This window comes from Trichomycterus rosablanca, chromosome 9 (genome assembly GCF_030014385.1).
Source record: "Trichomycterus rosablanca isolate fTriRos1 chromosome 9, fTriRos1.hap1, whole genome shotgun sequence".
Taxonomy (NCBI): domain Eukaryota; kingdom Metazoa; phylum Chordata; class Actinopteri; order Siluriformes; family Trichomycteridae; genus Trichomycterus; species Trichomycterus rosablanca.
The window spans coordinates 36,309,815-36,334,599 of NC_085996.1; the positions used below are offsets into that span (position 1 = coordinate 36,309,815).

At 38.6% G+C, this 24,785-nt stretch overlaps 1 protein-coding gene across 1 annotated transcript; it reads left to right on the forward strand.

Annotated features, from left to right (window-relative positions):
- Positions 1-96: 96 nt before the first annotated feature.
- On the forward strand, positions 97-23,266 carry exoc2 (exocyst complex component 2). Its single transcript, XM_063002340.1, has 28 exons — positions 97-160; positions 4,412-4,539; positions 4,655-4,831; positions 5,342-5,468; positions 6,602-6,715; positions 6,837-6,961; positions 8,359-8,439; positions 8,786-8,931; positions 9,056-9,137; positions 10,205-10,307; positions 10,634-10,752; positions 10,902-11,015; positions 11,132-11,256; positions 11,338-11,406; positions 11,921-12,078; positions 12,341-12,462; positions 13,719-13,780; positions 13,876-13,956; positions 14,072-14,131; positions 14,761-14,822; positions 15,096-15,162; positions 16,625-16,741; positions 18,952-19,093; positions 20,179-20,234; positions 21,271-21,393; positions 21,476-21,537; positions 21,717-21,776; positions 22,956-23,266. The coding sequence occupies exons 2-28, from the start codon at positions 4,422-4,424 to the stop codon at positions 23,047-23,049; spliced, it is 2,766 nt and encodes a 921-aa protein (XP_062858410.1). The 5' UTR covers positions 97-160; positions 4,412-4,421; the 3' UTR covers positions 23,050-23,266.
- The last annotated feature ends 1,519 nt before the right edge of the window (positions 23,267-24,785 follow it).

Here is a 24,785-nt window from a genome sequence, read left to right on the forward strand (position 1 = left end):
TTCATTTTAAGTTTGGTAACATACACTATTAACAAACACATAATAACAAAATGTTGAGAGGTTGTGAAGGCAGCATGAGTCTGCTCAGGGAGGAGTAGGAACTCACGTGACCCAGCCGTCAAGCAGAGAGCTTCTCCAGCTGAGCTGATAAATAAACACCGTGAGTTATAATTTATTGTGAAATTAAATGTGCAGACTAAATCGATAATTATCTTTTTTTTTTTTAAGATGTGTTCGTTTCATATGCTAGATATATATATAGATATATATAGATATGTGTTAGCTTTCCGGCTAATTGTTTTTAGCTCGCTAGCGTTAGCTAGCATTGGTTTGTTAAAACGTTTGCGTTAATAAACACTTTAAATAAAACCTTTTCTGTGTGCACGTAAATTTTAAGTTTTAATATAAAAATGTATTTCTGACTGACCCACCAGTTCAGTGTTGTTTACTAGATTGGTCCTAGTTTTCCATGTAATGTCAGTGTGTTCGCTACATAACCCTGTTCCACACTGCTGATTTATAATTAGGTGTTTATTTACTATGTTAGACAAATAAAACAAGTAAATATCAGGTAAAATACGTATCGTTATATTAAAAACGTTAAATCGTAAAATCAAAAGATTACCGCTTGATACATACATATACATACAGTATATACATGTGTATATACATATATATATATATATATATATATATATATATATATATAGCCTTTTATAAGTTAAAGTAAAGTGTATGTATATATATATTATTAGAAAAGCTGGGCTAATAGTCTCAAACGCCGTAAGAGTATCTTTCCTATATTTCATACCTTGAGTTGTTTAATTTTCATCAGTTGTATTATCCATTAGGGCTGGGCGGTATGACCACAAATTTGTATCACGGTATTTTTTTAAGATTCTGGCGGTTTCACTGTTTATCACGGTGTGTTTTTTTGTGTATGACTGGGACTTTTTATATGTCTGTAGCTGATTCTACTGTCATACGTACATAGAATATAAAAAGTTTTAATTTTACCATGTATATAATGAAGGTTTTCAGGACTGTAAGCTTTGCTTGGCCCCACAAAATGACACAATATGATTGAATCAGGATGCGTGAAACAGCTGCAATATATAACATTTTCATTGTTCATTTAATATTTAATGTCGCACAATTACCCTTCGCTCCCTTTAACAAATAAAACGACATTTGCAAACTACACTGTACAACTTGACCACTGATCTGTTGTAGAAAAATGGACAACTATATATACACGTATATATATACAGTGTATCACAAAAGTGAGTACACCCCTCACATTTCTGCAGATATTTAAGTATATCTTTTCATGGGACAACACTGACAAAATGACACTTTGACACAATGAAAAGTAGTCTGTGTGCAGCTTATATAACAGTGTAAATTTATTCTTCCCTCAAAATAACTCAATATACAGCCATTAATGTCTAAACCACCGGCAACAAAAGTGAGTACACCCCTAAGAGACTACACCCCTAAATGTCCAAATTGAGCACTGCTTGTCATTTTCCCTCCAAAATGTCATGTGATTTGTTAGTGTTACTAGGTCTCAGGTGTGCATAGGGAGCAGGTGTGTTCAATTTAGTAGTACAGCTCTCACACTCTCTCATACTGGTCACTGAAAGTTCCAACATGGCACCTCATGGCAAAGAACTCTCTGAGGATCTTAAAAGACGAATTGTTGCGCTACATGAAGATGGCCAAGGCTACAAGAAGATTGCCAACACCCTGAAACTGAGCTGCAGCACAGTGGCCAAGATCATCTAGCGTTTTAAAAGAGCAGGGTCCACTCAGAACAGACCTCGCGTTGGTCGTCCAAAGAAGCTGAGTGCACGTGCTCAGCGTCACATCCAACTGCTGTCTTTGAAAGATAGGCGCAGGAGTGCTGTCAGCATTGCTGCAGAGATTGAAAAGGTGGGGGGTCAGCCTGTCAGTGCTCAGACCATACGCCGCACACTACATCAAATTGGTCTGCATGGCTGTCACCCCAGAAGGAAGCCTCTTCTGAAGTCTCTACACAAGAAAGCCCGCAAACAGTTTGCTGAAGACATGTCAACAAAGGACATGGATTACTGGAACCATGTCCTATGGTCTGATGAGACCAAGATTAATTTGTTTGGTTCAGATGGTCTCAAGCATGTGTGGCGGCAATCAGGTGAGGAGTACAAAGATAAGTGTGTCATGCCTACAGTCAAGCATGGTGGTGGGAATGCCATGGTCTGGGGCTGCATGAGTGCAGCAGGTGTTGGGGAGTTACATTTCATTGAGGGACACATGAACTCCAATATGTACTGTGAAATACTGAGCAGAGCATGATCCCCTCCCTCCGGAAACTGGGTCGCAGGGCAGTGTTCCAGCATGATAATGACCCCAAACACACCTCTAAGACGACCACTGCTTTATTGAAGAGGCTGAGGGTAAAGGTGATGGACTGGCCAAGCATGTCTCCAGACCTAAACCCAATAGAACATCTTTGGGGCATCCTCAAGCGGAAGGTGGAGGAGCGCAAAGTCTCGAATATCCGCCAGCTCTGTGATGTCGTCATGGAGGAGTGGAAAAGCATTCCAGTGGCAACCTGTGAAGCTCTGGTAAACTCCATGCCCAGGAGAGTTAAGGCAGTTCTGGGAAATAATGGTGGCCACACAAAATATTGACACTTCAGGAACTTTCACTAAGGGGTGTACTCACTTTTGTTGCCGGTGGTTTAGACATTAATGGCTGTATATTGAGTTATTTTGAGGGAAAAATAAATTTACACTGTTATATAAGCTGCACACAGACTACTTTTCATTGTGTCAAAGTGTCATTTTGTCAGTGTTGTCCCATGAAAAGATATACTTAAATATCTGCAGAAATGTGAGGGGTGTACTCACTTTTGTGATACACTGTATATATATATATATATCCACTTCCAGTTTGCTTATATCGTTGGAATAGCGACTAACTAGTATTTTCACCCTGTAAGACATACCTGGAATCCACTGTTTTAATTATTGCTCTGAAAGCTTCTTTCTCGACTGTCTATAGAGGAATATTATATGATTTGCTGTCTATTGAAGCCTACATCTGTTGTATTAACTGTGTTACGGTATGGTGTTATTTGAAAAATCCATACGGTATGAGGAATTGAAAATGGTATATCGAATGCCCAGCCCTATTATCCATAAAAGCCAAATCTGTGGTGTATGTAACGCCACTTTTTATTGTTAGGTTGCCACCAATGATAATTCATAATGCAGATGTGTTAATCCACACACGACAGTTTAAATTAAATAAATAAAAATATTACATTTAACTATTTAGAACTCCGGTATTTTTATATCGCCTCTCAAAAATGTGCCTACGAAATTACTCTTAATCATATATGTCACAAGCAATAGCTGTTACTCTAAACACACTAAACACAGTTACATGCACACAATAATCAAATTACTGCAATAATCTGATTATTTATATTACGTCTACTGCGAAAACTTAGGTGGTTTAATTAGTACTTTTTGAATAAAGACAATAGTTAGTTTAATGATTAAATTAAAAAAAAAATTGGTACAGCCTTAATAAATACCATGTTGTTTTATTTTGTTTATGAGCATTTTATATACTATAATTCATCACACTGTGTATTTTTATCTGTTTGGTTAAAGGTGCCCTTATCGCAAGGTTTTTATTGTTTATTTTTGAATATTGAAACCAAAAGATGCATATTGTCCCTCTTTAAGCTGCTTGACTAAGGCCATGTCCTCTGTGTACAGTTTTATATGTAAGCATAGCAATTACAACAGTTACTGGTTATTTAGTCACACCTGCGAAATTGCAGAGAACTGAAAGTAATTAATGTAGTGTGAGTTAAATAACCTACTAAGCAGAAATTCTGGTTTATGTGAATTACTTATAATCCGAATATGGCCTTAATTATATATTAAGGTAGATTAATTAAGTATGCTGTATGACCATTTGAATAATCTGGTTACTGCTATACCTTATGATTTAATATATTATTAGTGTACAAGTAAGCACACTGTTTGACAAATTCTTCTGTTTTAAAGACAACAGTCTCTCTGATAAATGTACATTATTAACATTCTCTTAAAAGAATGTTCATTATTAATTTACTTTAATCAAATTCCATGTATGTGCTTTAATTGTACTTTATTTTGTTAAGATAAAAACAATCATTCTAAATTGCAAGTCTTTCACATACAAAATTAGATTTCTTGTAGTTTTTCACTGTGCTCCCTGATTAGTGTTTACAGCATATAACCGCTGAATAAACAATTCCAAGTTCCACATGCTGTTTCAGATTTACTGTCTGCATCTACTATACATAGTTTTATAAAGGTTAGAATTAATAACAGTACTATTTCTTGTTTTTTTTTCCTCACTTCTGTAGAGTGTGAACCATGTCTCCTGCTCGTCAGCCTCCGCTGGTGACTGGCATCTCACCCAATGAGGGCACACCTTGGACTAAAGTCACTATCCGTGGAGAAAATTTGGGCTCTGGTCCTAATGACCTTATCGGTAATACACACACTACCTGATAATGTAATATCTATATAGTATATCTATATCAGTAGCTGATTGACACTGTTGATGGTGTATTAGTCATTCATATCCATATTATATATTTCCTCAGGTTTGTCTATATGTGGTCATAACTGTCTGCTGACAGCTGAATGGATGTCTGGGAGTAAAATAGTCTGTCGTGTCGGTCCTGCCAAAGATGACAAGGGCGAGATTGTTGTTACGACTCGGAGTGGAGGTCAAGGCACGTCCACTGTCTCCTTCAAGGTCCTCAAAGCTGACAAGATAGGTAAGGAACGATGATATATGCACTTACTCTGCTCTCACTAGCAAAACGCATGCAGTCAGTGATATTTCACCACCACTTGTTTATGTACAGGAACAGGAGGCTTAGCAATCTTTGGTAAAGTAAGATGGGGATGGTCATGCAATATGATAAGTTATGCTACGTGGCATCCATTTATAGAATTGGGGGCTCATTTTTCTACATGGAAGCCTTATTCTTTCACTCATGTCACTGTTAAATATTTGCATGTATTTAACACATAGAAGAATTTGTTCTAAGCGCAAAAGGTATCAGTTCTATCTCACAAGAAAGAAAATTGTAGCAGAGTGACCGTAGCAGTGCTGGTACTACCAGAAAAACCAAGCAGTCATACATAGTAGTGAACATCACATACCTGGGCACTGAAAGGTGGTAAAACATTGTTGATGGGAATACAGGGAATCATTCTGTACAATTACAAATCTCATGAATTGATCAAGACTTACTTAAATACATGTTTGTGTGTGTTTGTAGATATTCTAGAGCAGTCTGCTGTTTGGGTTGATGAGGTGAGTTACTACGATCTGCGACTAAACAGAAACAAAGGAATCTCCCCCCTGTCTCTGCGCCAAGCCGACCCACTGGGCATTGAAACAGACAAGTATGTAACAGGGGATTTCACAATTCATATAAATGAACAAACATACACCAGTATTATACATGCACGTATCTAATGCATAAACAGTTGCAAATAATGCTTTTTAACAGTTAGGTTTAATTTAGAACGTCTGAATATTCATGGTAATCCAAAAATTAAATAGTGAGCTGGGCATTTGGCATGTAGTGATGCACACATTCCCTCATGTAGGCACTACTCACAATTAATGCATGGATAAACTTGGCCAATCATTTTGCCAATAAAAAGTCTATTACAAAAGATAAATCCTTCCAGAAATGTTGGGGTAATTTAAATTTATTGTGCAGGCTAGGCTTTTCAGTTCAGTTTTATTGTCATTATATCACTACAGTATAAAATACAACGTATAGACTAATATTTTGCCTCAAATGTACCTACAAGCGCTACTTGTAGGTATGAGCAATAAGGTGTACTGTATTTACAGTCTTCTCTCATACCAGCACCACCCATACTTCTCTAAAACATTATACACTTATACCATCACCACACCAGATTATACACAGCACTGTAGTTCAGGTAATGTGCACTTTCTTACAGTCAGTTCTGGCGGCATGGTGGCTCGCAAGAAGGTCCTGGGTTTGATTCCCGGGTCCGTTCTGTGTAGAATTTGCATGTTCTCCCTGTGTCTGCATAGGTTTCCTCTGTGGGCTCCGTTTTCCTCCCACAATCCAAAGACATACAAGTGAGGTGAATCGGAGATACAAAATTGTCCATGACTGAGTTTGACATTAAAGCTTGAACTAATTAATCTTGTGTAACCAGTAACTACCTGTTTTGTCATGAATGTAACCAAAGTGTGTAAAACGTGATGTTAAAAATCCTAATAAAACAAAATAAAATAATAGTCAGTTCTACTTTGCCATTGCAAACATTAGCAATTTAGATTTTTTAACAAGACGAACACATGATGTCAACAAAAGTCTCTTGACATTCTGTGTTTTTTCAGAACTGTGTGTACCCAACTGTACTTCTCAATGAAACCTTGTGATCAAAATTTTACTGATGTTTACCTTACACAAAATAAAATACCTGTTAAATGTGCACATTTCTAGGTATCTTCTGGCTAAAGCTTTTATATGTAAAACCCTCTTTTGTAGGGGAAAGGTTCCACTTAAGGATTTGGAGAGCCTGTTCCCTGGAATGAGCGGAGATTTTACTACTGAGAATTTTTCTGCCACTTGGTACCTCATTGAAAATCACTCTACCACCAGGTTAGTCAATCCATTCATGCTGATCACAAAAGCATTCTGTTTTCTAAAGTTTTATGTTAAGCAAAATTGTATTATGAATCTAATTGATATTTATTGGTTTGTTGCTTTTTCTCTGTGCTAGTTTTGAGCAGTTGCGCTCAGCAGTGGGAAATCTGAAGAAGCAGGCCAGTAAAAAGGATGAGGGCAGTCTGGCATGCGTGAAAGGAGGACTCAGTACTTTCTTCGAAGCTCAGGATGCTCTAGCAGGTACAAACATCTTAAATGATCAGCACTTGGACAACTGTGCATGTACACAACAGACATTTCTGTTCATTTGTGGGTTTGGCTAATTCAGCCACACTCAATGTTAAAAGGTGCATAAAACCAAACAGCCATGCAGTCCATATCCACAAACAGTAAAATTAGAATACTTCATAGTAAAATGCTCAGTGAGATCAAACATTAGTCTAGTCTTCAAAAAAATTGAAAATGTCACATTTCTGCCCTGCTAAAGCTACCCTCGTCAGCACACAAGCTCACCGATCACTGCTCAAAGTCAGTTCTTGGCTGCATCTGTAAAATTCATTATACGTATGTGTGTTGTATATAACTAAAGCAGTAAATACATTATATGAGTGTCATGCACTTTCAAACTGCATACTACTGTACTAAACAATATGTCAGTACACCACTGGTATCAGCACTGTTTAGGCACATTGTTTTGCATTTAATAAGCATTTTTGATGCAGCCTTAAAGATGTGCTGGATAAATTCCAAACAGAAACGAGCCTAATTTTTTTATAAGCCTAGAAAATAACATGACTTCTGTATTTACTGAAGAGCCAAAATATTACAGCCAGCCCCTACAGATGTGAATGTCAATGCTAGTTTAATAACAGTCACACATGACTTATTTAGGGATAGGGCAGACCTAAATACCTGAGTAACATTCATAACGAAATCATTCTAGCTAGTTAGCAGGGTTGAAGTATTTACCAGCAGTTGTCCAAGGAGGGACAGATTCCAAATTTTGTTTTATTTGGAAATTCTAATTTAGTAAGAAAAATAAAATTAACTGACCGATATTAATCAGTTTTCTGCACATATTAACAATTTAGTTTTTATTTTTTTTATTTTTTTTGAATTTTCTATTCTATTATTTTCTTTTTTCCCCCAATTTTCTCCCCCAATCTAGTCGCGTACAATTACCCGGATTGCGTCCTCTGTACTGATTCGACCCTTCACCGCTGACTGAGGACACCTCTCTATGATCCGACTTCTTTCCCCTATGAACAGCCAATCATTGTTCATGCAGCCGCCCAAGACAGCAGAGCTGAGATTTGATACGATGTATTCGAAACCCCAACTCTGGTGTGCTAGCGTACTTTTTACCGCTGCGCCACCTGAGCGGCCCAATTTAGTTTCTCTGTTCTGATTCTGTTCTTTGTTGTGGTCAAAGGAAAAGCCAAGGAAGCCAAACAAGTTATTTATGCAAAGCAATTTTCTAAGAAATATTACTATAACCTGAGGCATCTGAGTTGCAAAAAAGTGAAATTAATGAAATATATTGGACTACAATAATTGTTTGAAAGGATTGAATTTTACTATCCATATACATACAATAAATTATTTCATACTGAACTTTCCTTTTTTTCCTCTTACAGCTATTCATCAGAAACTCGAATCAGATGGAACTGAGAAGGTTGAGGGGTCCATGACTCAGAGATTAGAAAATGTCCTCAACAGTAAGTTCATGACCAAACTCGCTTTCATGCACATAAATACACACACACCCAGTGTCTCAGTCAAAATGAGAGGTTCTACATGACTGCATGTTAACTGATTTGATGGAAGGTGAATACTATTTTTAATTTCTGCCAAGCTTTGGTCCATAACCCTTTTAACCCAGTGTCTGCCTGTCAATCTCAGTCACAGTTATTCAGCTGACTGGACTGGCCAGTATTTTTGTTGTCTGACATCTTGTTTTAATTGCAGTAATCTGATCTAGCGTACCAATAAATCCATCATCCCAAACAGACGAGACCAACAGACTTTCTAACTTTCATGTGTGTTCTTCTTTTTCTTTCTCAGGAGCCAGTAACACCGCAGACACTTTATTCCAGGAAGTTTTGGGCCGGAAGGATAAAGCCGACTCCACTCGGAACGCACTCAATGTGCTGCAGCGATTCAAATTTCTCTTTAATCTGCCACTCAACATCGAGCGAAACATTCAGAAGGTGGAGCTGCAAATGCAATACACACACCTAAAGCGAACTGTAGAATTGTCATAAGCAATGAATGTATTTTTTGCTTATTCAGTAATTGGCTGATACAGGACAATAACGGAGTCTCTCTTTCCAGGGAGACTATGATGTTGTCATTAATGACTATGAGAAAGCAAAGTCCCTGTTTGGGAAAACAGAAGTTCCAGTCTTCAAAAAAGGTAAATGAGCTTTTATAACGCTTTTATTTATTTGCATATCCATTAGGCATTGTATAGGAAGACACAGAAGAATAGCTTGTGCGCAGTGGGCTATAAAATCATTATAACAGTAGCATAGATTTTGTGATAATATAGATCCAGATATAAAACAAATAGCTAATCTACTGTGTCAAAATCTCCTGGGTCAAAAATACACATACAGATTTTTAATTTGGTGGTGTTAAAAGGTCTAGAATGTAATTTGTTTTCTGGTTTCACATTACTAAATATGTGCCGGTATAAACAGGGCTAGTTTGACTTTACCACAGGCTTGACAATGGGAAAGTCTACATATCTTAAAAATCCTAGGTTTTTGGGGTACTCGGGTGGCACAGCAGTCTAATGTGCAAGCCCACCATCACTGAGATCTGAGTTTCTCAGCTGTGCTATTAACTGGCCATGATTCCTCATTTCGGCTGCAATTGCCACCTCAGCTGGCTGGTCGAACGGGCTGCCTGCACAGAGATGGTGAATTATGGAGAGCAGTGTGTGACCTTCCATATGCAATACTGCTCTCTGTGTAAACCCGTCAGCATCTTTGGAATGAATAGGAAAATCAGTTGCCCATCCACACACATGCTGTTTTGACTGAATGGGCACAAATTGCCACAGGCTAACTTCAAAATCGTGTGAGAAGCATTTTTAGAAGAGTGGCTATTATAGCTGAGAAGATCACCCTGTATTTTGTCACAACTATATGTCGCGTTGGATAAAGGCTGTATATATACATGTAATAAATAACAAACTACTTGAGTGGTATTTTTTGATCGAACTCTTACCTCTACTAATGAAAGTCAGTTTTCATTAAATAACAGCTCCAATCCTGAGTAGCAGTTTCAAACAGCAGTCAACACTTAAGTACTTTGGTTCCCTGTCAGTATTTTAGAGCAAATAAGTGATAGTCAATGTTATGATAAACAACGTAAACTGACATTTCTAATACCTGTTCAATATAATTATTTAAAAGACAGGGCAAAGCCATATGTAAATGTTGGTAAATGTTGCTGTAACTGTGTGTGTTTGTGCAGTGTATGCAGAGGTGGAGACTCGTATCAGTGCTTTGAGGAATCTTCTTTTGGATAAATTACTGGAGATGCCTTCTACTTTGCATGACCAGAGACGCTATATAAGGTGAACTGATATATAGCAGGATGATTCATTACTTTTATGGCACCTTATGAACTATATTTTCTGTAATCTGCCCCCTCAAAACCTCTCCACGATTAATTAAACAGCTTAATACTGTAATGGCATCTTATCTTACTATTTATCTTATGCTATTTTTGTATTTTCTGACAAATTTGTACATTGTCTGCATATTGTTTTGTTTGTACTGTGTATTGTGTTGTTTGTTAGTTGTAGAGAGCTAACAACAGCCGGAAACAAATTCCTTGTGTGTGTAAACATACTTGGCGAATAAAGCTGATTCTGATTCTGATTATCTGTCTGGTTCTCAGGTATCTGTCAGACCTGAATGCTTCAGGCGACCCAGCCTGGCAGTGTATTGTTGCTCAACACAAGTGGATTTTGCAGTTGATGCAAAACTGCAAAGAAGACTTTATTAAAGAACAAAGAGGTAAACATAATAACACAGATTCTTGTGGGCCAAAGCACTGCCAAGTTTATATACTTTTTCTTTCGTTTGTGAGTTTTGTATTGGTGATATGTTTCACAATGTCTTTTCTCTCCGTCTTGTATATTTCTTGTCTTGTGTATCTCTTTCAGTCGGTGGTAGAGCGCTGGATTTTAATGAAGAGCCTCGATCAGCTGCTCTGAGCAGAATCAGTCACACAGCTTCTCTAAAGAGAGGCAGCAGTTTCCAAACACCAAGAGAGGACTGTGAGAAACTTTGAATATGGAAAGAATAAGAATACTCTTGAATTAGATCTTTCTTGTGATTATAAATGATGTTATAGTAGCATTAGTTTTAAGTTGTCTATACTCCTGTTTCTCAGCGTGGCAATATAAGAGCCCTCAACAAGTGAGGTTTGTAGAGAAGCTCTCAGATGTGGTCATCAGCCAGCTGCCCAACTTTTGGAAACTTTGGATCTCGTATGTTAATGGAAGCCTGTTCATTGAGGTACGGGTGAATAGTATTGGGTGCAGCTTTAAATAGACTGGAATAGATTGGACATCCTGTGATCATCCTTTGTTCTTACAGACAGGAGAGAAGTCGGGTCAGGTGGAGAAGCTGAAGAAGACTGCCAGACAGAGACAGAATGACTTTAGAGTGAGTAACATTGAGTCAGCGTGGCATTTGGAATAGGCTTTCACTGTAGTGTGAGGAGTATTGTTATGGCCAGTTTAGCGTATTCAGTTACTCAAATTAGTTTCAAAATACAAATGAGAACAGAAAAAGTGTACTTTCAATGTGTAAGAATAAAAATTATATCATTCAATCATCTAGGAATGATCTATGTAACTGCTGTTTGAAGCACAGTTCCCTAAATTTCCTTTAGCTATTTATTTATATGGACCAGACACCTGAACAATGTTAGTTACTAGCCGCCCGACCGTCTGTCCATACCCACATGCACAAAGCCTGGTCCATAAAGACATGGCTTGACTGCTTTGGTGTAACTTGACCTTTATAAATAAGTATGACTTCAAGCAGCTTCATTAACCGTATAGCTCCAGTGTAAGACAAAAAATAGCATTAGCTGTTCATGAGCCTTTGAATGGCTGGCTACAGTTCTGTGCCTACTGAATAACTATGTAATTAATGCTTTATCCTCTGTATTTAGGGCATGATTGAGGAGGTGACTCGCCATTTGGTACAGCTAGTACGTGGTGCTCTGTTGCCTGCGAGTCTCTCTGAGAACGAGCGGCGCATATATGGAGGCTGGAACATGAAGACTCCTCTTAACGGAGTCTGGCTTACACAGGTCATTCACACTGTAAGGTAAGCAATTGTATATTTTTTTTGCCATCAACTGGTCTTATCCTGGTCTTGGTTGTAGCAGGTCCATTTCCACCAGGAAATACTGGGCAATACCCTAAACAGGACGACAGTCCATTGCAGGGCTTCAGATATAGCCAATTTGAACCTGGAGCTCAGAGGTGATGGGCTTGCGTAATAGGCCTCTGCGCCATTTGGGCACAGCAATAAACATGGATTATTAATAATGAACTGTTCTTCTTTTTGTTACTGTTTTCTTTGTCAGGATAAGTCACGAGGCTCTTTCTGCTCTAGAGATCCCTAATGATCTGCTTCAGGTGATTCAGGACCTGCTGGTGGAGCTCCGCATGCACTGCCTCCTGGTCACCCTTCAGTACACTGCTGAGGGTAAGGCTCATTCAATAGCACATTCAGTAGTCACTGAGACAAAATATAAGGTCATAAGGGAAGACCTAGAAGATTCTAGTGTTATATTAGACATAATAGGCTGGACAGTGGGTAGGGCTCTCTTTTATCAATTGAAAGCTTGTGGGTTCAAATCCCGGCACTGCTAAGCAGCCACTGTTGGAATCTGACCAAGGTTCTTGAACCCCAAGGCGCCATACAGTGGCTGATCCTGCGCTCTAACCCCAGCTTCCAAACATGCTGTTTCATTGTACTGTACATGTATACGTAGGTGACAAGTAAAGCCTGTCTTCTATTGTCCAGTAGATGGTGGTAGACAGCAGCATGTACACAATCTAGACTTTTTGTAGGCAGTTGTAGCCTAGCGGTAAAGTACTGAACTGTTAATCAAAAGGTCACTGGTTTAAGCCTCACCACTGCCAGGTTGTCACTGTTGGGCCCTTGAGCACGGCCCTTAACCCTCCATTGCTTAGACTGTATACGGTCACCATACTGTTAAGGCGCTTTGGATAAAAAGCATCTGCTAAATGCCAAAAATTCAAACCTAAACTTGTTAAATTGCAGCTTTAGGATAGTTCTCAATCTGGGCCTTGTAGTATGGTTTGTCTGTTTATAATTTTATCAGCTCTTAACACTGAATGCTAATATTTTATAATTCTTGAATAATTTAATCTTATTTGCAACCTCTTGTCATCAGTAACAAACCATAAAGTTAGAAATTGCTGGTTTGTCATTGACAAAGACAAATTGATAGAGCTTTTTGGCTTTGGGCTGTTAATCAGAAGATTATGGGTTGGCCATGCAGCCCTCTTGGCTCCAAATGGGATTTGAACTACAACAAGCAGGGATATACGGCAGAAAAAAATCATTGTAATGTAAATGTATAGATGCATTACAATGGCATTTCTGCTCTGATTATCAGGGTCCACCCTCTGCAAGTTTCATTTTCATTTACATTTAAGTTTCATATGGAAAAGCCCTAGCAGTACATTTGTGCTGTGAAATCAGATGTAAAATGTCAAACCTGGATCAGAATCATAAAATGCCCATGGCACTTTCCACAATATTAGGCTTGCATTTCTATATGGTATCGGTGCTTCCCCAAATAAGTACACAACAGTACACAGTCAATCAGACAAACATTATTGTGCCGTTTATAGTTTGATTGTATTCTGTAGTTTGCTCTAGTTTTTTTTATGTGCGTTTATTTGTAATTAATGACAAGTTGTATTGTCCAGATGTGAAGAGACTTCCTGAAAAAGAAGACTGGATTGTCGATAATAAAGGAATAACATCACTGGTACGGCATTATTTGTGTTCATATTGAGTGCAGATCATAAATAAGCATACACTGACATTATAAATGTGTATATGTATATTCGGGTGTGTTTTTAGCCAGCACGGTTTGAGCAGTGCATGGTGCAGATGCTACAGTCTCTAAAGGAACCTATGGATTGTAAGCCTGGGGAGGTCAATGTAAGAGTCACTGTTCATATATCAAATCAACTACTTTAGAGTTGTAGTTGTAATTCAATAGCTTTAGGTAATTTGATATTAGCTTTTATAATTACCTTTGATGTCTTTTATGCAGGTGTTTCAGCTGGATCTGGCTCAGGATCAGGCATGTGCGCAGTGTGTGGAAATCATTAAGGTACTGTGAGTGTAAGGGACCATCCAGAGGCGCCCAGGTGGCCACCCGGATATTCCGCTAGCACACCAGCGTTAAAACACCCCGGTTTGGGTCTCGGCTCTAGCGGGCACAATTGGCACAATAGGCAGTGCCTGCATCAGATGCAAATTGGCCACTGTGTCTGCTGGGTTGGGGAAATGACCGCGCTGGGGTGGGGTCTTCAAACGCTGTGCAAGGGCCGAGCAGATAGAGGCGTCTGTGCAGAAGCACAGGCATAAAGGAGGGGTCCGCTAGGACTGCTCACGTGTCAAAGGGCACATGAGCAGCAAATATACCCTCCTTGAATGCAATCAGGGATCCACAGCAGCGGAAGACAAGTTGACTACGCTAAATTGGGAGAAAAAAGGGAAAATGCATAAATAAATAAACCATTGTTTTATACACACACGTTTTTTTTTTTTTTACCCCATAGCAATTTTTTTGTGGTGTGGTAAAGTTTCAGTGAGTTGCACCAAATATTGCAGATTATTGTAAACATGTACATATTGTGAAAGTGTATTGTGGTTTTCTTGCAACATGTAAGCAATAGAGAAGGGTGTGGGAACCTAAGCATTGCATCTATAGGGGTCTGAGATTGTGGTTTTTTTTAGGTGTTTATCAACTGTCTGGAGCAACTAAGCATCAAGACTGATAGAGACGTTGATTCCTCTCAGTAAGTTAATTTTTATATTTTTCATTTTATTTTTATCACTGTTTTATCCTGGTTTCCTTTTCCACTGGAAAACAGTGTGCAGAAGGCCGAATTACCTGGATTGCACCAGTCCATTGAAGGACTGCCCCCACCTCACCTCAGACATAGATGTGTAAACGGGTCCGAATCTCAGTGGTAGTGGGCTGCTGAGCCACTGGTTGTTTAATAGACATATACTCATGTGTGTTTGCTTATGTGCGCTTTTGTATTTGACATTTTCAATATATGTTTTAGTTCGTCAGTGGACATGGGATCACCTGATGTCTTCGGAAGCGTTCATGAACACTTTGGGTCATCACCAGTAAGTTTTTTGTTTGTTTTGTGTGAAATAGAAATAGTCTCTTTTTATTAAAATACTCTTCAGTGTTGCAGTAACAGTCAAGCCTCAGTCTACTATCTGGTGTCCCTCAGGGTCGTTTCTTGATCCATGTTTCTTTTTATATTGTACACAAATGACTGTAGTAGCCAGCACATCAACTGCCACATTTAGTATGCAAATGACAGAGTAGTCTTAACGGTTCTTTTACCGTGGTGAAGTGTTGCATGCCTTTTAAACTGACAGTTTAGAAGACTGACTGACAAACTCAGGTTTATTGTATCTTTCTTAGGGTTAATTGAATACCAACCCATGCACTTATGCCCTGCTGAATGTTTAAATTATATCATGTGATAGTTCTATTTAAAATGCATATTGCAATATACACCGATCAGGCATAACATTATGACCACTCCCTAATAGTGTGTTGGTTCCCCTTTTGCTGCCAAAACAGCATTAACCTACAGTAGCTCATCTGTTGGATCCGACCACACGGGCCAGCCTTCACTCCCCACGTGCATCAATGAGCCTTGGTTGCCCATGACCCTGTCACCGGTTTACCACTGCTGCTTCCTTGGACCACTTTTGATAGATACTGACCACTGCAGACCGGGCTGCCACCCCACAAGAGCTGCTGTTTTGGAGATGCTCTGACCCAGTCATCTAGCCATCACAATTTGGCCCTTGTCAAACTCGCTCAAATCCTCACGCTCGCCCATTTTTCCTGCTTCTAACGTCAACTTTGAGGAGAAAATTTTCACTTGCTGCGTAGAGATAATGTTATTTACTTCACCTGTCAGTGGTCATAATGTTATGCCTGGTCGGTGTAGTTATTTCTTGCTTAGTAAGAGCTAATAAAAGTGATTTTCAGTCATTGTGTCACTGTAATGGAATAGTTCTGGGTGTAGATGATACACTGATAATGCCAATCTGCTGTATGATTAAGACAAAAACTTTGTATTAGAATGTTTTCTTTTTTTCATTCTTATTTCATTTTCATCGTCTTTATCACCTTTAATTTACTTTTTATCACTAGATGTGCTGTTATTTCACTCTGTCTTGCATACTTTAATGTGTTTGTTTTCTGTGCTGAAATGCTGCATGTTCATAATGTAAATTAAAGAATTACAGTAAGCATTCAGAACTGGAGTATGAATGATACACGGCTGTGCTAAAGTCTATCTGGGGATTCCCCTCCTATGTTATGAAAGTGCCCCTGGTTTCCCCTCTGTCCGGTTTCTCTCTGCTTTCACTCACACATTTACTTTCATTATCTTACTCACTCTTTACTGCTTGCTTGATGACTCGCATTTTTATCAAATCTGTTTGACATATCATGTATTTCCTTCTGTGGCTGTTCCTCTCATTTTATCTGCAGATATTTTTTATAAGCACACACCCCTCAGTTAATCCAGCTGTATTTGCTGTGTGTATTTGTGCCTTTTAGGAACGGCGCCTCCTTATCATTCTTAGTAATTGTCAGTACCTGGAGAAACACACCTTCCTCAACCTTGCTGAGCATCTGGAGAAACACGGCTTCACCACTGCTGAAAAAATCACTCGAGTAAGCACGAATGCGCACTCGCAGACCCACAGCAGGTGGAAAGTGTGGGTATTAAGTGTGTAAAGTGTGGGATTAAGAGTTGGTGATTCATAAGCACAATTCAGGGAAGCAAGAAGGTTTTCACACTACTTTGTTAGTCACACAGACATGAACTTTGCCTTCCAGTCAACACTCAACAGGTTGAATTATTATACCTGGTTACAGTGTAGAAAGTAAAACTTGTGTGCACCTGAACCAGTTGGCCATTTATTGGTTACACCTACCATGAAGATGCACTTGTATTGTGTAGGGTCTTTACTGAATTTGTTAAGGTTTAAGTGGGGGAACTTTACATGAACTACACTATAATACACCGATCAGCCATAACATTAAAACCACCTCCTTGTTTCTGCACACACTGTCCATTTTATCAGCTCCACTTACCATATAGAAGCACTTTGTAGTTCTACAATAAGGTCCCCCCACAGAGCAGGTATTATTTAGGTGGTGGATCATTCTCAGCACTGCAGTGACACTGACATGGTGGTGGTGTGTTAGTGTGTGTTGTGCTGGTATGAGTAAATCAGACACAGCAGCGCTGCTGGAGTTTTTAAATACCGTGTCCACTCACTGTCCACTCTATTAGACACTCCTACCTAGTTGGTTCACCTTGTAGATGTAAAGTCAGAGACGATCGCTCATCTATTGCTGCTGTTTGAGTCGGTCATCTTCTAGACCTCCATCAGTGGTCACAGGATGCTGCCCACAGGGCGCTGTTGGCTGGATATTTTTGTGGTTGGTGGACTATTCTCAGTCCAGCAGTGACAGTGAGGTGTCTGATCCACTCATACCAGCACAACACACACTAGCACACCACCACCATGTCAGTGTCACTGCAGTGCTGAGAATGATCCACCACCCAAATAATACCTGCTCTGTGGTGGTCCTGTGGGGGGTCATGACCATTGAAGAACAGGGTGAAAGCAGGCTACAAAAGCACGCAGAGAAACAGATGGACTACAGTCAGTAATTGTAGAACTACAAAGTGCTTCTATATGGTAAGTAGAGCTGATAAAATGGACAGTGAGTGTAGAAACAAGGAAGTGGTCATAATGTAATGCCTGATCGTTGTTAATTTCTACAACAAACCAAATTATACTTTTTTACAGTTGGTATGTAGGTTCTTTCCACAATACATTTTGCTTGTGTTCACAAAGTTGGTTATGTGATGTAAACTTGGATGTAAATTTAAATGACTGGAAACCCCTTATGTTGCTTTGTGGGCTGCATGGTGATGCAACTTGTACAGCGGTATATGCCCCACAGCAACATGGGTTCTGTGTAGAAGAGTTTCGCATGTTTTTCCCAATGTCAGTGTGGCTTTATGTGAGTAGTCTGGTTTATTTCTACCCCACGAAAACATGGGAGGACTAACTACTCTATATTGGACAGGGTGTGCAAGTAAAAATGACCAAGAAGTAAAATGTATATGATCAAGACTGCACTGAGAGTTACAAGAATTAAAATGCATCCAGAGCAGCGATACATCACCTTTGTGGAAAAACTTTATGTCTCTGCTCCATGTGCAGCCTGTTACAATGAATTTAAGACATTAAATCAACAGCTTTTCAGTCTCTGATACTCTTTGGTACATTTCTCTTACTTTCTCTTCGGTTGTATTTAATTAATAGGCTTGCAGTTAGTATTTGGAAAATACATGACTTTTCACCAATAATGTTAAACATACTGGAAAAGATGCTGACTCATTTAACAGTGTGCACAACGTAACGGGCACACTGTTGAGTCCAGCTGCTGATCAAGTGCAGAGACTTCATTACTAAGTTTATTTATTAGTTATACAATTCATAGAATTTTTACACTGACTAATAAGAACTTCACAGTTCTCGTTCATGTGTTGGTACTTTTTTAACTTCGAGGAAATTTCATCAAACTGGCAGATATGCATGAGTGGAGACTGTGTTTGTGGGGAAGTGCATTAATGTGTGTATGTTGGTATGAAAGTAGGATAACGTCATATTAATTTGTGCCTGGTAAAATAACCTTAAAAAAATATCACATGTACATGTATCTAAAGGTGTGTGTGTGTGTGTGTGTGTGTGTGTGTGTGTGTGTGTGTGTGTGTGTGTGTGTGTGTGTGTGTGTGTGTGTGTGTGTGTGTGTGTGTGTGTGTGTGTGTGTGTGTGTGTGTGTGTGTGGGGTTATGGTTTCAGGTGAGTATAGAGGCAGTTCGTCGGTTGGATGAGCGCTTGTTTGAGACATACATTGAAAAGAAATCTGATCCCATTGTGGGCTCTCTTGAGCCAGGAATCTACGCAGGCTACTTTGATTGGAAGGACTGTCTGCGTCCTACAGGTACTATTATCTTTTTACATCCCACACATTCTTCTTGCAAAAGATAATGTTTTTAAAAGACATCAAATTGCACAAGCACAAATACTTTTAATATGACTTTTACTGTATTTTGATGCATCCCATATTTCTTTTTACTTTTTTAATTATATGAATTTACTTAATGTGAAATGTCCAACATGACAGAATCTAGTCGAACAGTGTCAAAAGATAACTGCATATGTATTGCTGAATTCATTCTTGTTTTTTAGATTTTTGGCCAGCTTGTCAGTGGGAGTTAGATAGAATGTGTATGAAATCAGAAATTAATTAGCACTATACACCAATGGACCACTTTATTCTGAACACCTGTATACTATACTGGTACTGATTATTTATAGTGTATAATTAACCAGTCGTGGCAGCATGCAAAAAATCAGCAATGTGAAAGACTGGTGGAGAGCATTCAAAGATGCATGAAAGCTGGGATTGAAAATTGGAGTTATTCCACCAAGTATCGATTTATAAAAGTTAAAACATTAGTATTGTGTTTCTTACAGAGTGTGTGTTTTGGGTATATTGTGTTTATTATTCTGCCTTATTAAATGACTATTTCTATTTGGACTTTGGAGGAACTGTTGTCTGGAGTTTTGGAATGAGTCAATAAAACAGAAATGTTTATTTTACACGTACTGTACAGACAGACTCTGAAAGTATTCAGACCTTCGAAATTTTGAATGGTTATAACTGACAAATGAACAAGGAGTGAAAACTTTTTTTTAAATAATTAAAATTTAAAAAACTAGATCTATATACATATACTATACCTATATACTAATACAAAACTATATAGATCTTTCTTCAATATTTTGTAAAAGCAATGTTGCAGCTGCATCAGTGTCTACAAGTTTTGCACACTTGGGTTTGGGCAGTTTATCCCATTCTTCACAGCCGATCTTCTCAATTAGATTGGCTATAGAGCATCTGCAACCTTTAGGTCTTTACATATGTTTAAGGGGGTTTAAGTCTAGGTGTTGGCTGTCTGCTTAATACTGTCACCTTCCATTTCTTACTGTCTGATTTACCTCCTGTCTTTCTTTTTCATTTAGGTGTTCGCAGTTATTTAAAGGAGGCTTTGGTCAGCATCATCTCTGTTCATGCTGAAGTGAGTGATTAATCTTAATCATACTTCAGATTTGCCTCAACCCTCTTTCTAACTCTGCTCTTTACCCTCTCTCATTATGAATAATCTACAGGGTGTGATTTTGTCGGTCTTTAGTGTCAAGGTTTTAGACTCTATTTAGACTTATTAGGTAATGATATTATATAATGCAGGAATGGGTAGTTGTAACTAAAATACTTTACCATGGTATATGGCATGTTATATCTAACCGTGTATATCACATTACAGTAACTTCAATAAGAGTTCTGCTCAGTTTTTGGACAACTGCTTGTCAAGTGTCACTATAGCATCTCAGCTTGGTGTGGCTCAGGACTAGTCCATTTTCTGCCCTTTTACTACATACACATCGTTTGTAATAATGTTAGGTGTAAAGCTTTGATGGATTCATTCAACTATTTGTTGCAAAAGAAGGAACCTTTTAGCAATGCATTGTACACCATCTCATGCAGTCATCAAACCACAAAAGCGCGTTTTTTGTCATTAACAACTCAAGGCAAGCATGGGTTAGGGGCGGCATGGTGGCTAAGTGGGTAGCACTGTCGCCTCACAGCAAGAAGGTCCTGGGTTCGATCCCCAGTTAGGGTGGTCCGGGTCCTTTCTGTGTGGAGTTTGCATGTTCTCCCCGTGTTCGCGTGGATTTCCTCCGGGAGCTCTGTTTTTCTTCCACGGTCCAAAGACATGCAAGTGAGGTGAATTGGACATACAAAATTTGTCCATGACTGTGTTCGATATAACTTTGTGAACTGATGAACCTTTTGTAATGAGTGACTACCGTTTCCTGTCATGAATGTAAACATGTAAAAGTGTAAAACATGACGTTAAAACCCTAATAAACAAACAAACGTGTTTAATTATACATACAGTGTGCATTATGGTAAATCTAAAGTTTTATTGTGTTTGTTTGCATTGCTCATAGCTTGACTTTATTTAGGCTAAAGAAAAAAACTGTTCTATTAACCATTTGTGTCTCTTTTGTCTTTCTGTCTATCACTCACTTTCACACTTTTCTCTATGCTAGGTGTTTACCATTTCTAAGGACTTAGTCCCTCGCGTTTTGTCAAGGATTGTTGAATCTGTGGCTGAAGAGATGAGTCGTCTGATGCAGTGTGCGCAGTCATTTAGCAGAAATGGTGCACTGCAGGTATATGCCAAAGCTGACTGTACTTTTATAAAATCATTAGTTATAGTAAGACATTTCTTACAAACACTGTTTGCATTTTTAGGCACGTCTGGAAGTCTGTGCATTGAGGGACGCTGTAGCTTGTTTCCTGACTTCAGAAAGCCAGTAAGACCCAAGTTTCAGACCCAAGTTAAATCTGACATGATGTAAAAAAACAAAAACACCACATTCCAGATTGCACTGCTTTCTCTGGTCATCCTGTACTAAAAATGTAGTTAAACCAGCAAGTACAGTAGGTGTGGTGGGGTTTATTCATGGTGACTCCTGTTTGTGTTTATTTTTAGGTCCAGTTTTAAGCAAGCACTGGAGGATTTACCACAGCTTCAGAGTGGAGCTGATAAGAAGTAAGTTTTGTTTTAAACCAAGCACTAAATCAACATGTTTCTACAGTATTTTCCCAAATTCCATCAATGTTAAAAAAGGATCAAAAATGTTCATGGTGGGCCACTCAGGTGGCGCAGTGGTAAAAACACACGCTGGAACCAGAGCTGGGATCTCGAATACATCGTATGGAGTCTCGGCTCTGCCTGCCGGGTTTTGTTTGTTTGTCATAGTAGAGGAACATGATGATTTTACTGTCACGTGACATCATTTACTATTGCAAAAGAGTTACCACTAGAGCTGGGCGGTTCCTGAATCACCCGGGTTAATGATTCGAATCTTTGTACTGAATCAGGAATCAGGAGTCAGAGGTCTCAATTAACCCGGATCCTGACTGGCTGCTGCTAAGTACACAAGCGAGTGAGCAGACTCACCGAAAAACCGCGGACTGTGATTTGGCTCACTCCAGTCCGTGAATCTAAGTAATAAGTTAAATATTCCAATAAACAAGCGGTTAAACACAGTGGGTAGTCAAGGTATAGATTAGTAATGCAGCATATTTTCTTGTAAGAAAAATAACAACAAAATAGAGTTATATTATTATTAAAATGCAAATGCTTACAGGCTACTTTAGGGCTCCACCACTTAAGGAGTATCACAGCCCCCATGGTATTTTATTGACTGTTTGTATTGGTGCCACTGTGGCTGCCTGGGTCAAGTTACCATGGCAATTTGTTGTTGACCATCCCCCTTGATCCCTTGACCCATTAATATACCCATCTGATTAGTAGGTGAATCCACCACCACCCTCTCCCCCATGATCAGGATTCCACTTAGAAAAAAGTGTCAACTTGTCACTGACAAGAGAAGTGTGAGGTGCCAAGAGAATTAAGAAAGAAAGATTTATTTACAGAAGATGAGTGCATGGAAGACAAAGTGATATTTGGATGCTTTTTCATGCAGTAAATCAATCGCAATCAAGATGACAGTACAAGTGACTTAAGTGAACTCAGATTAATCCGAGTCCATAAAATGAACCGAATTTACCACCACTAGTTACCACTATTGTACATCTGATGGTCTTTTTGTAATAAAATAGCTTCTACAGTATAAGCATCTTTTTCAAAGAGCGAAAATATTTTCTGCTCAAATGAGATGAAAGGTGTGATTACAGTTAACCCTTTATCTCTGTTTTCTTTCAGGCTCTTGGAGGAGTTGTTAAACACGTTTAAGAGCAGTATGCATTTTCAGCTCACCTGTTTCCAGCCCTCCTCTGTTCAGCCTGTCAAAAGATAAACTGACATCTGTACAGCACCTGAAGCTCATTACACTGGCCGAACATTTCTAGCTTGTATACTTGTCTACGTGAGTTAGACGAGTCTATCACACTAATAAAACACTAAGCTGTACTAGTAGTTACTGAATGCTATATTAATTGTGAGTACTTGATGCACTTTGTTCTTAATATGTTTAAAACAATAACTGAAGTGCCCATAAAACAATATCTACATAATGTCTTGTGTCATTGTGGTCAATATTATTAAGTACTCTTAATAGATCCAATTTACTATCCAGTTTGAATCTCTGATGCACTTAGCAATCACATCGTTACCCAAAAATAAATTTGAAGCACCAGGATGAGCAAGTGTGGACGCACTGGAATTTTTAGTGTAGTACAAGATGTTTATTTACTGCCTTCCAGTATCATCAGCAGACAAGTGGGCATCATGTTGGTAAAGGCACCAATAATAAAAAATATTAATTGCTTAACTATGTTAAATGTTTAAATCAAAATTTAGTAAACAAACATGGACTGCATTGTGGTCATTGAAGTCATGTGGACCTAGTGGCAGTTAATGCCTCTGGTTGAGGTTTGTTGCCCCCCATGTTGGTTTCCTCTGGGTACTTTTGTTTCCTCTTGGTTTAAATATATGAGTACATGTGTTGCAGTGCTATTAGTTAATAAGTAAGTGATGGATTGTGTCGGTGTATTTTGCCCTGCTATAGACTGGCTCTTGGACCCGGTGTTTTTTTAGGTTGAAACAGAACCACCACAACCTTGATTAGGATGAAGTGGTTGGTGTAAAAGAATGAATTAATTAAGTAGACATAATTTTAGAAATATTGATGTGTGTTAAACCTCATTGATGACTTCTGTATTCTATACGTTATATATAGAATATATATAGAAATTATATATTTTCTTGTCCCCACCCTAAACAAAATCAAATTCTGTCTAGCACTAATGAGCTCTCGCACCCTTTCTGGTGTCATAATGAAAGTTTCACATTCTGCCTCTCCAAACGTTTTACTGAAATCAGTGCGTTACAGTTTACATTTGAAAGTCAAAACTGTGGTTGTGCTAAGAAGCACTTGATTACTGATCAGTCCATCAAAAGTAACTGACCACCTGCTTTAGTGTAGTAGAAACTTGTTACAAAGATCAACATTCCTGCAAGATGGATAAAACATCACACAATAAAACCCAAAGCAAAAGGTTGTATCAAAACAAAGCCAAAATGTGTTATCATGTAATAAATAAATTATATAAAGAAAATGATGTGCTTCCAACTTTGCAGCAACAGTTTAGGGAAGGATCTTTCCTGTTCCAGCATGACTGTGCCCTTGTGCACAAAGCAACGTCTATAAAGACATGAAGAAAAGCTCTGTTTTAAGAAACTCCAGTGTCCCTCACAGAGCCCTGATTTCAGTCCTACTGCACAGCTTTGGAATAAACTGGAACATCAACTGAGGCTTTCTTGACCAACATCGCTGCCAAGCCATACGCATGCTTTTTTGACTGAATAGGCACAAATTCCTACAGATAAACTTTAAAGTCATGTGAGGAGCCTTCTCAAAAGAGTGGCTGTTATAGCTGAAAAGATCACACTTTGTTTAATATCTTTCGCTTATGAATCAGGATGTCGAACAACCTCATGGTCAGGTGTCCAAATATTTTTAGCCATATAGTGTATGACTTACAAATCTTCAGTTATATGATGGTGTTGATGTTTCCAAAGGACAAATTACAC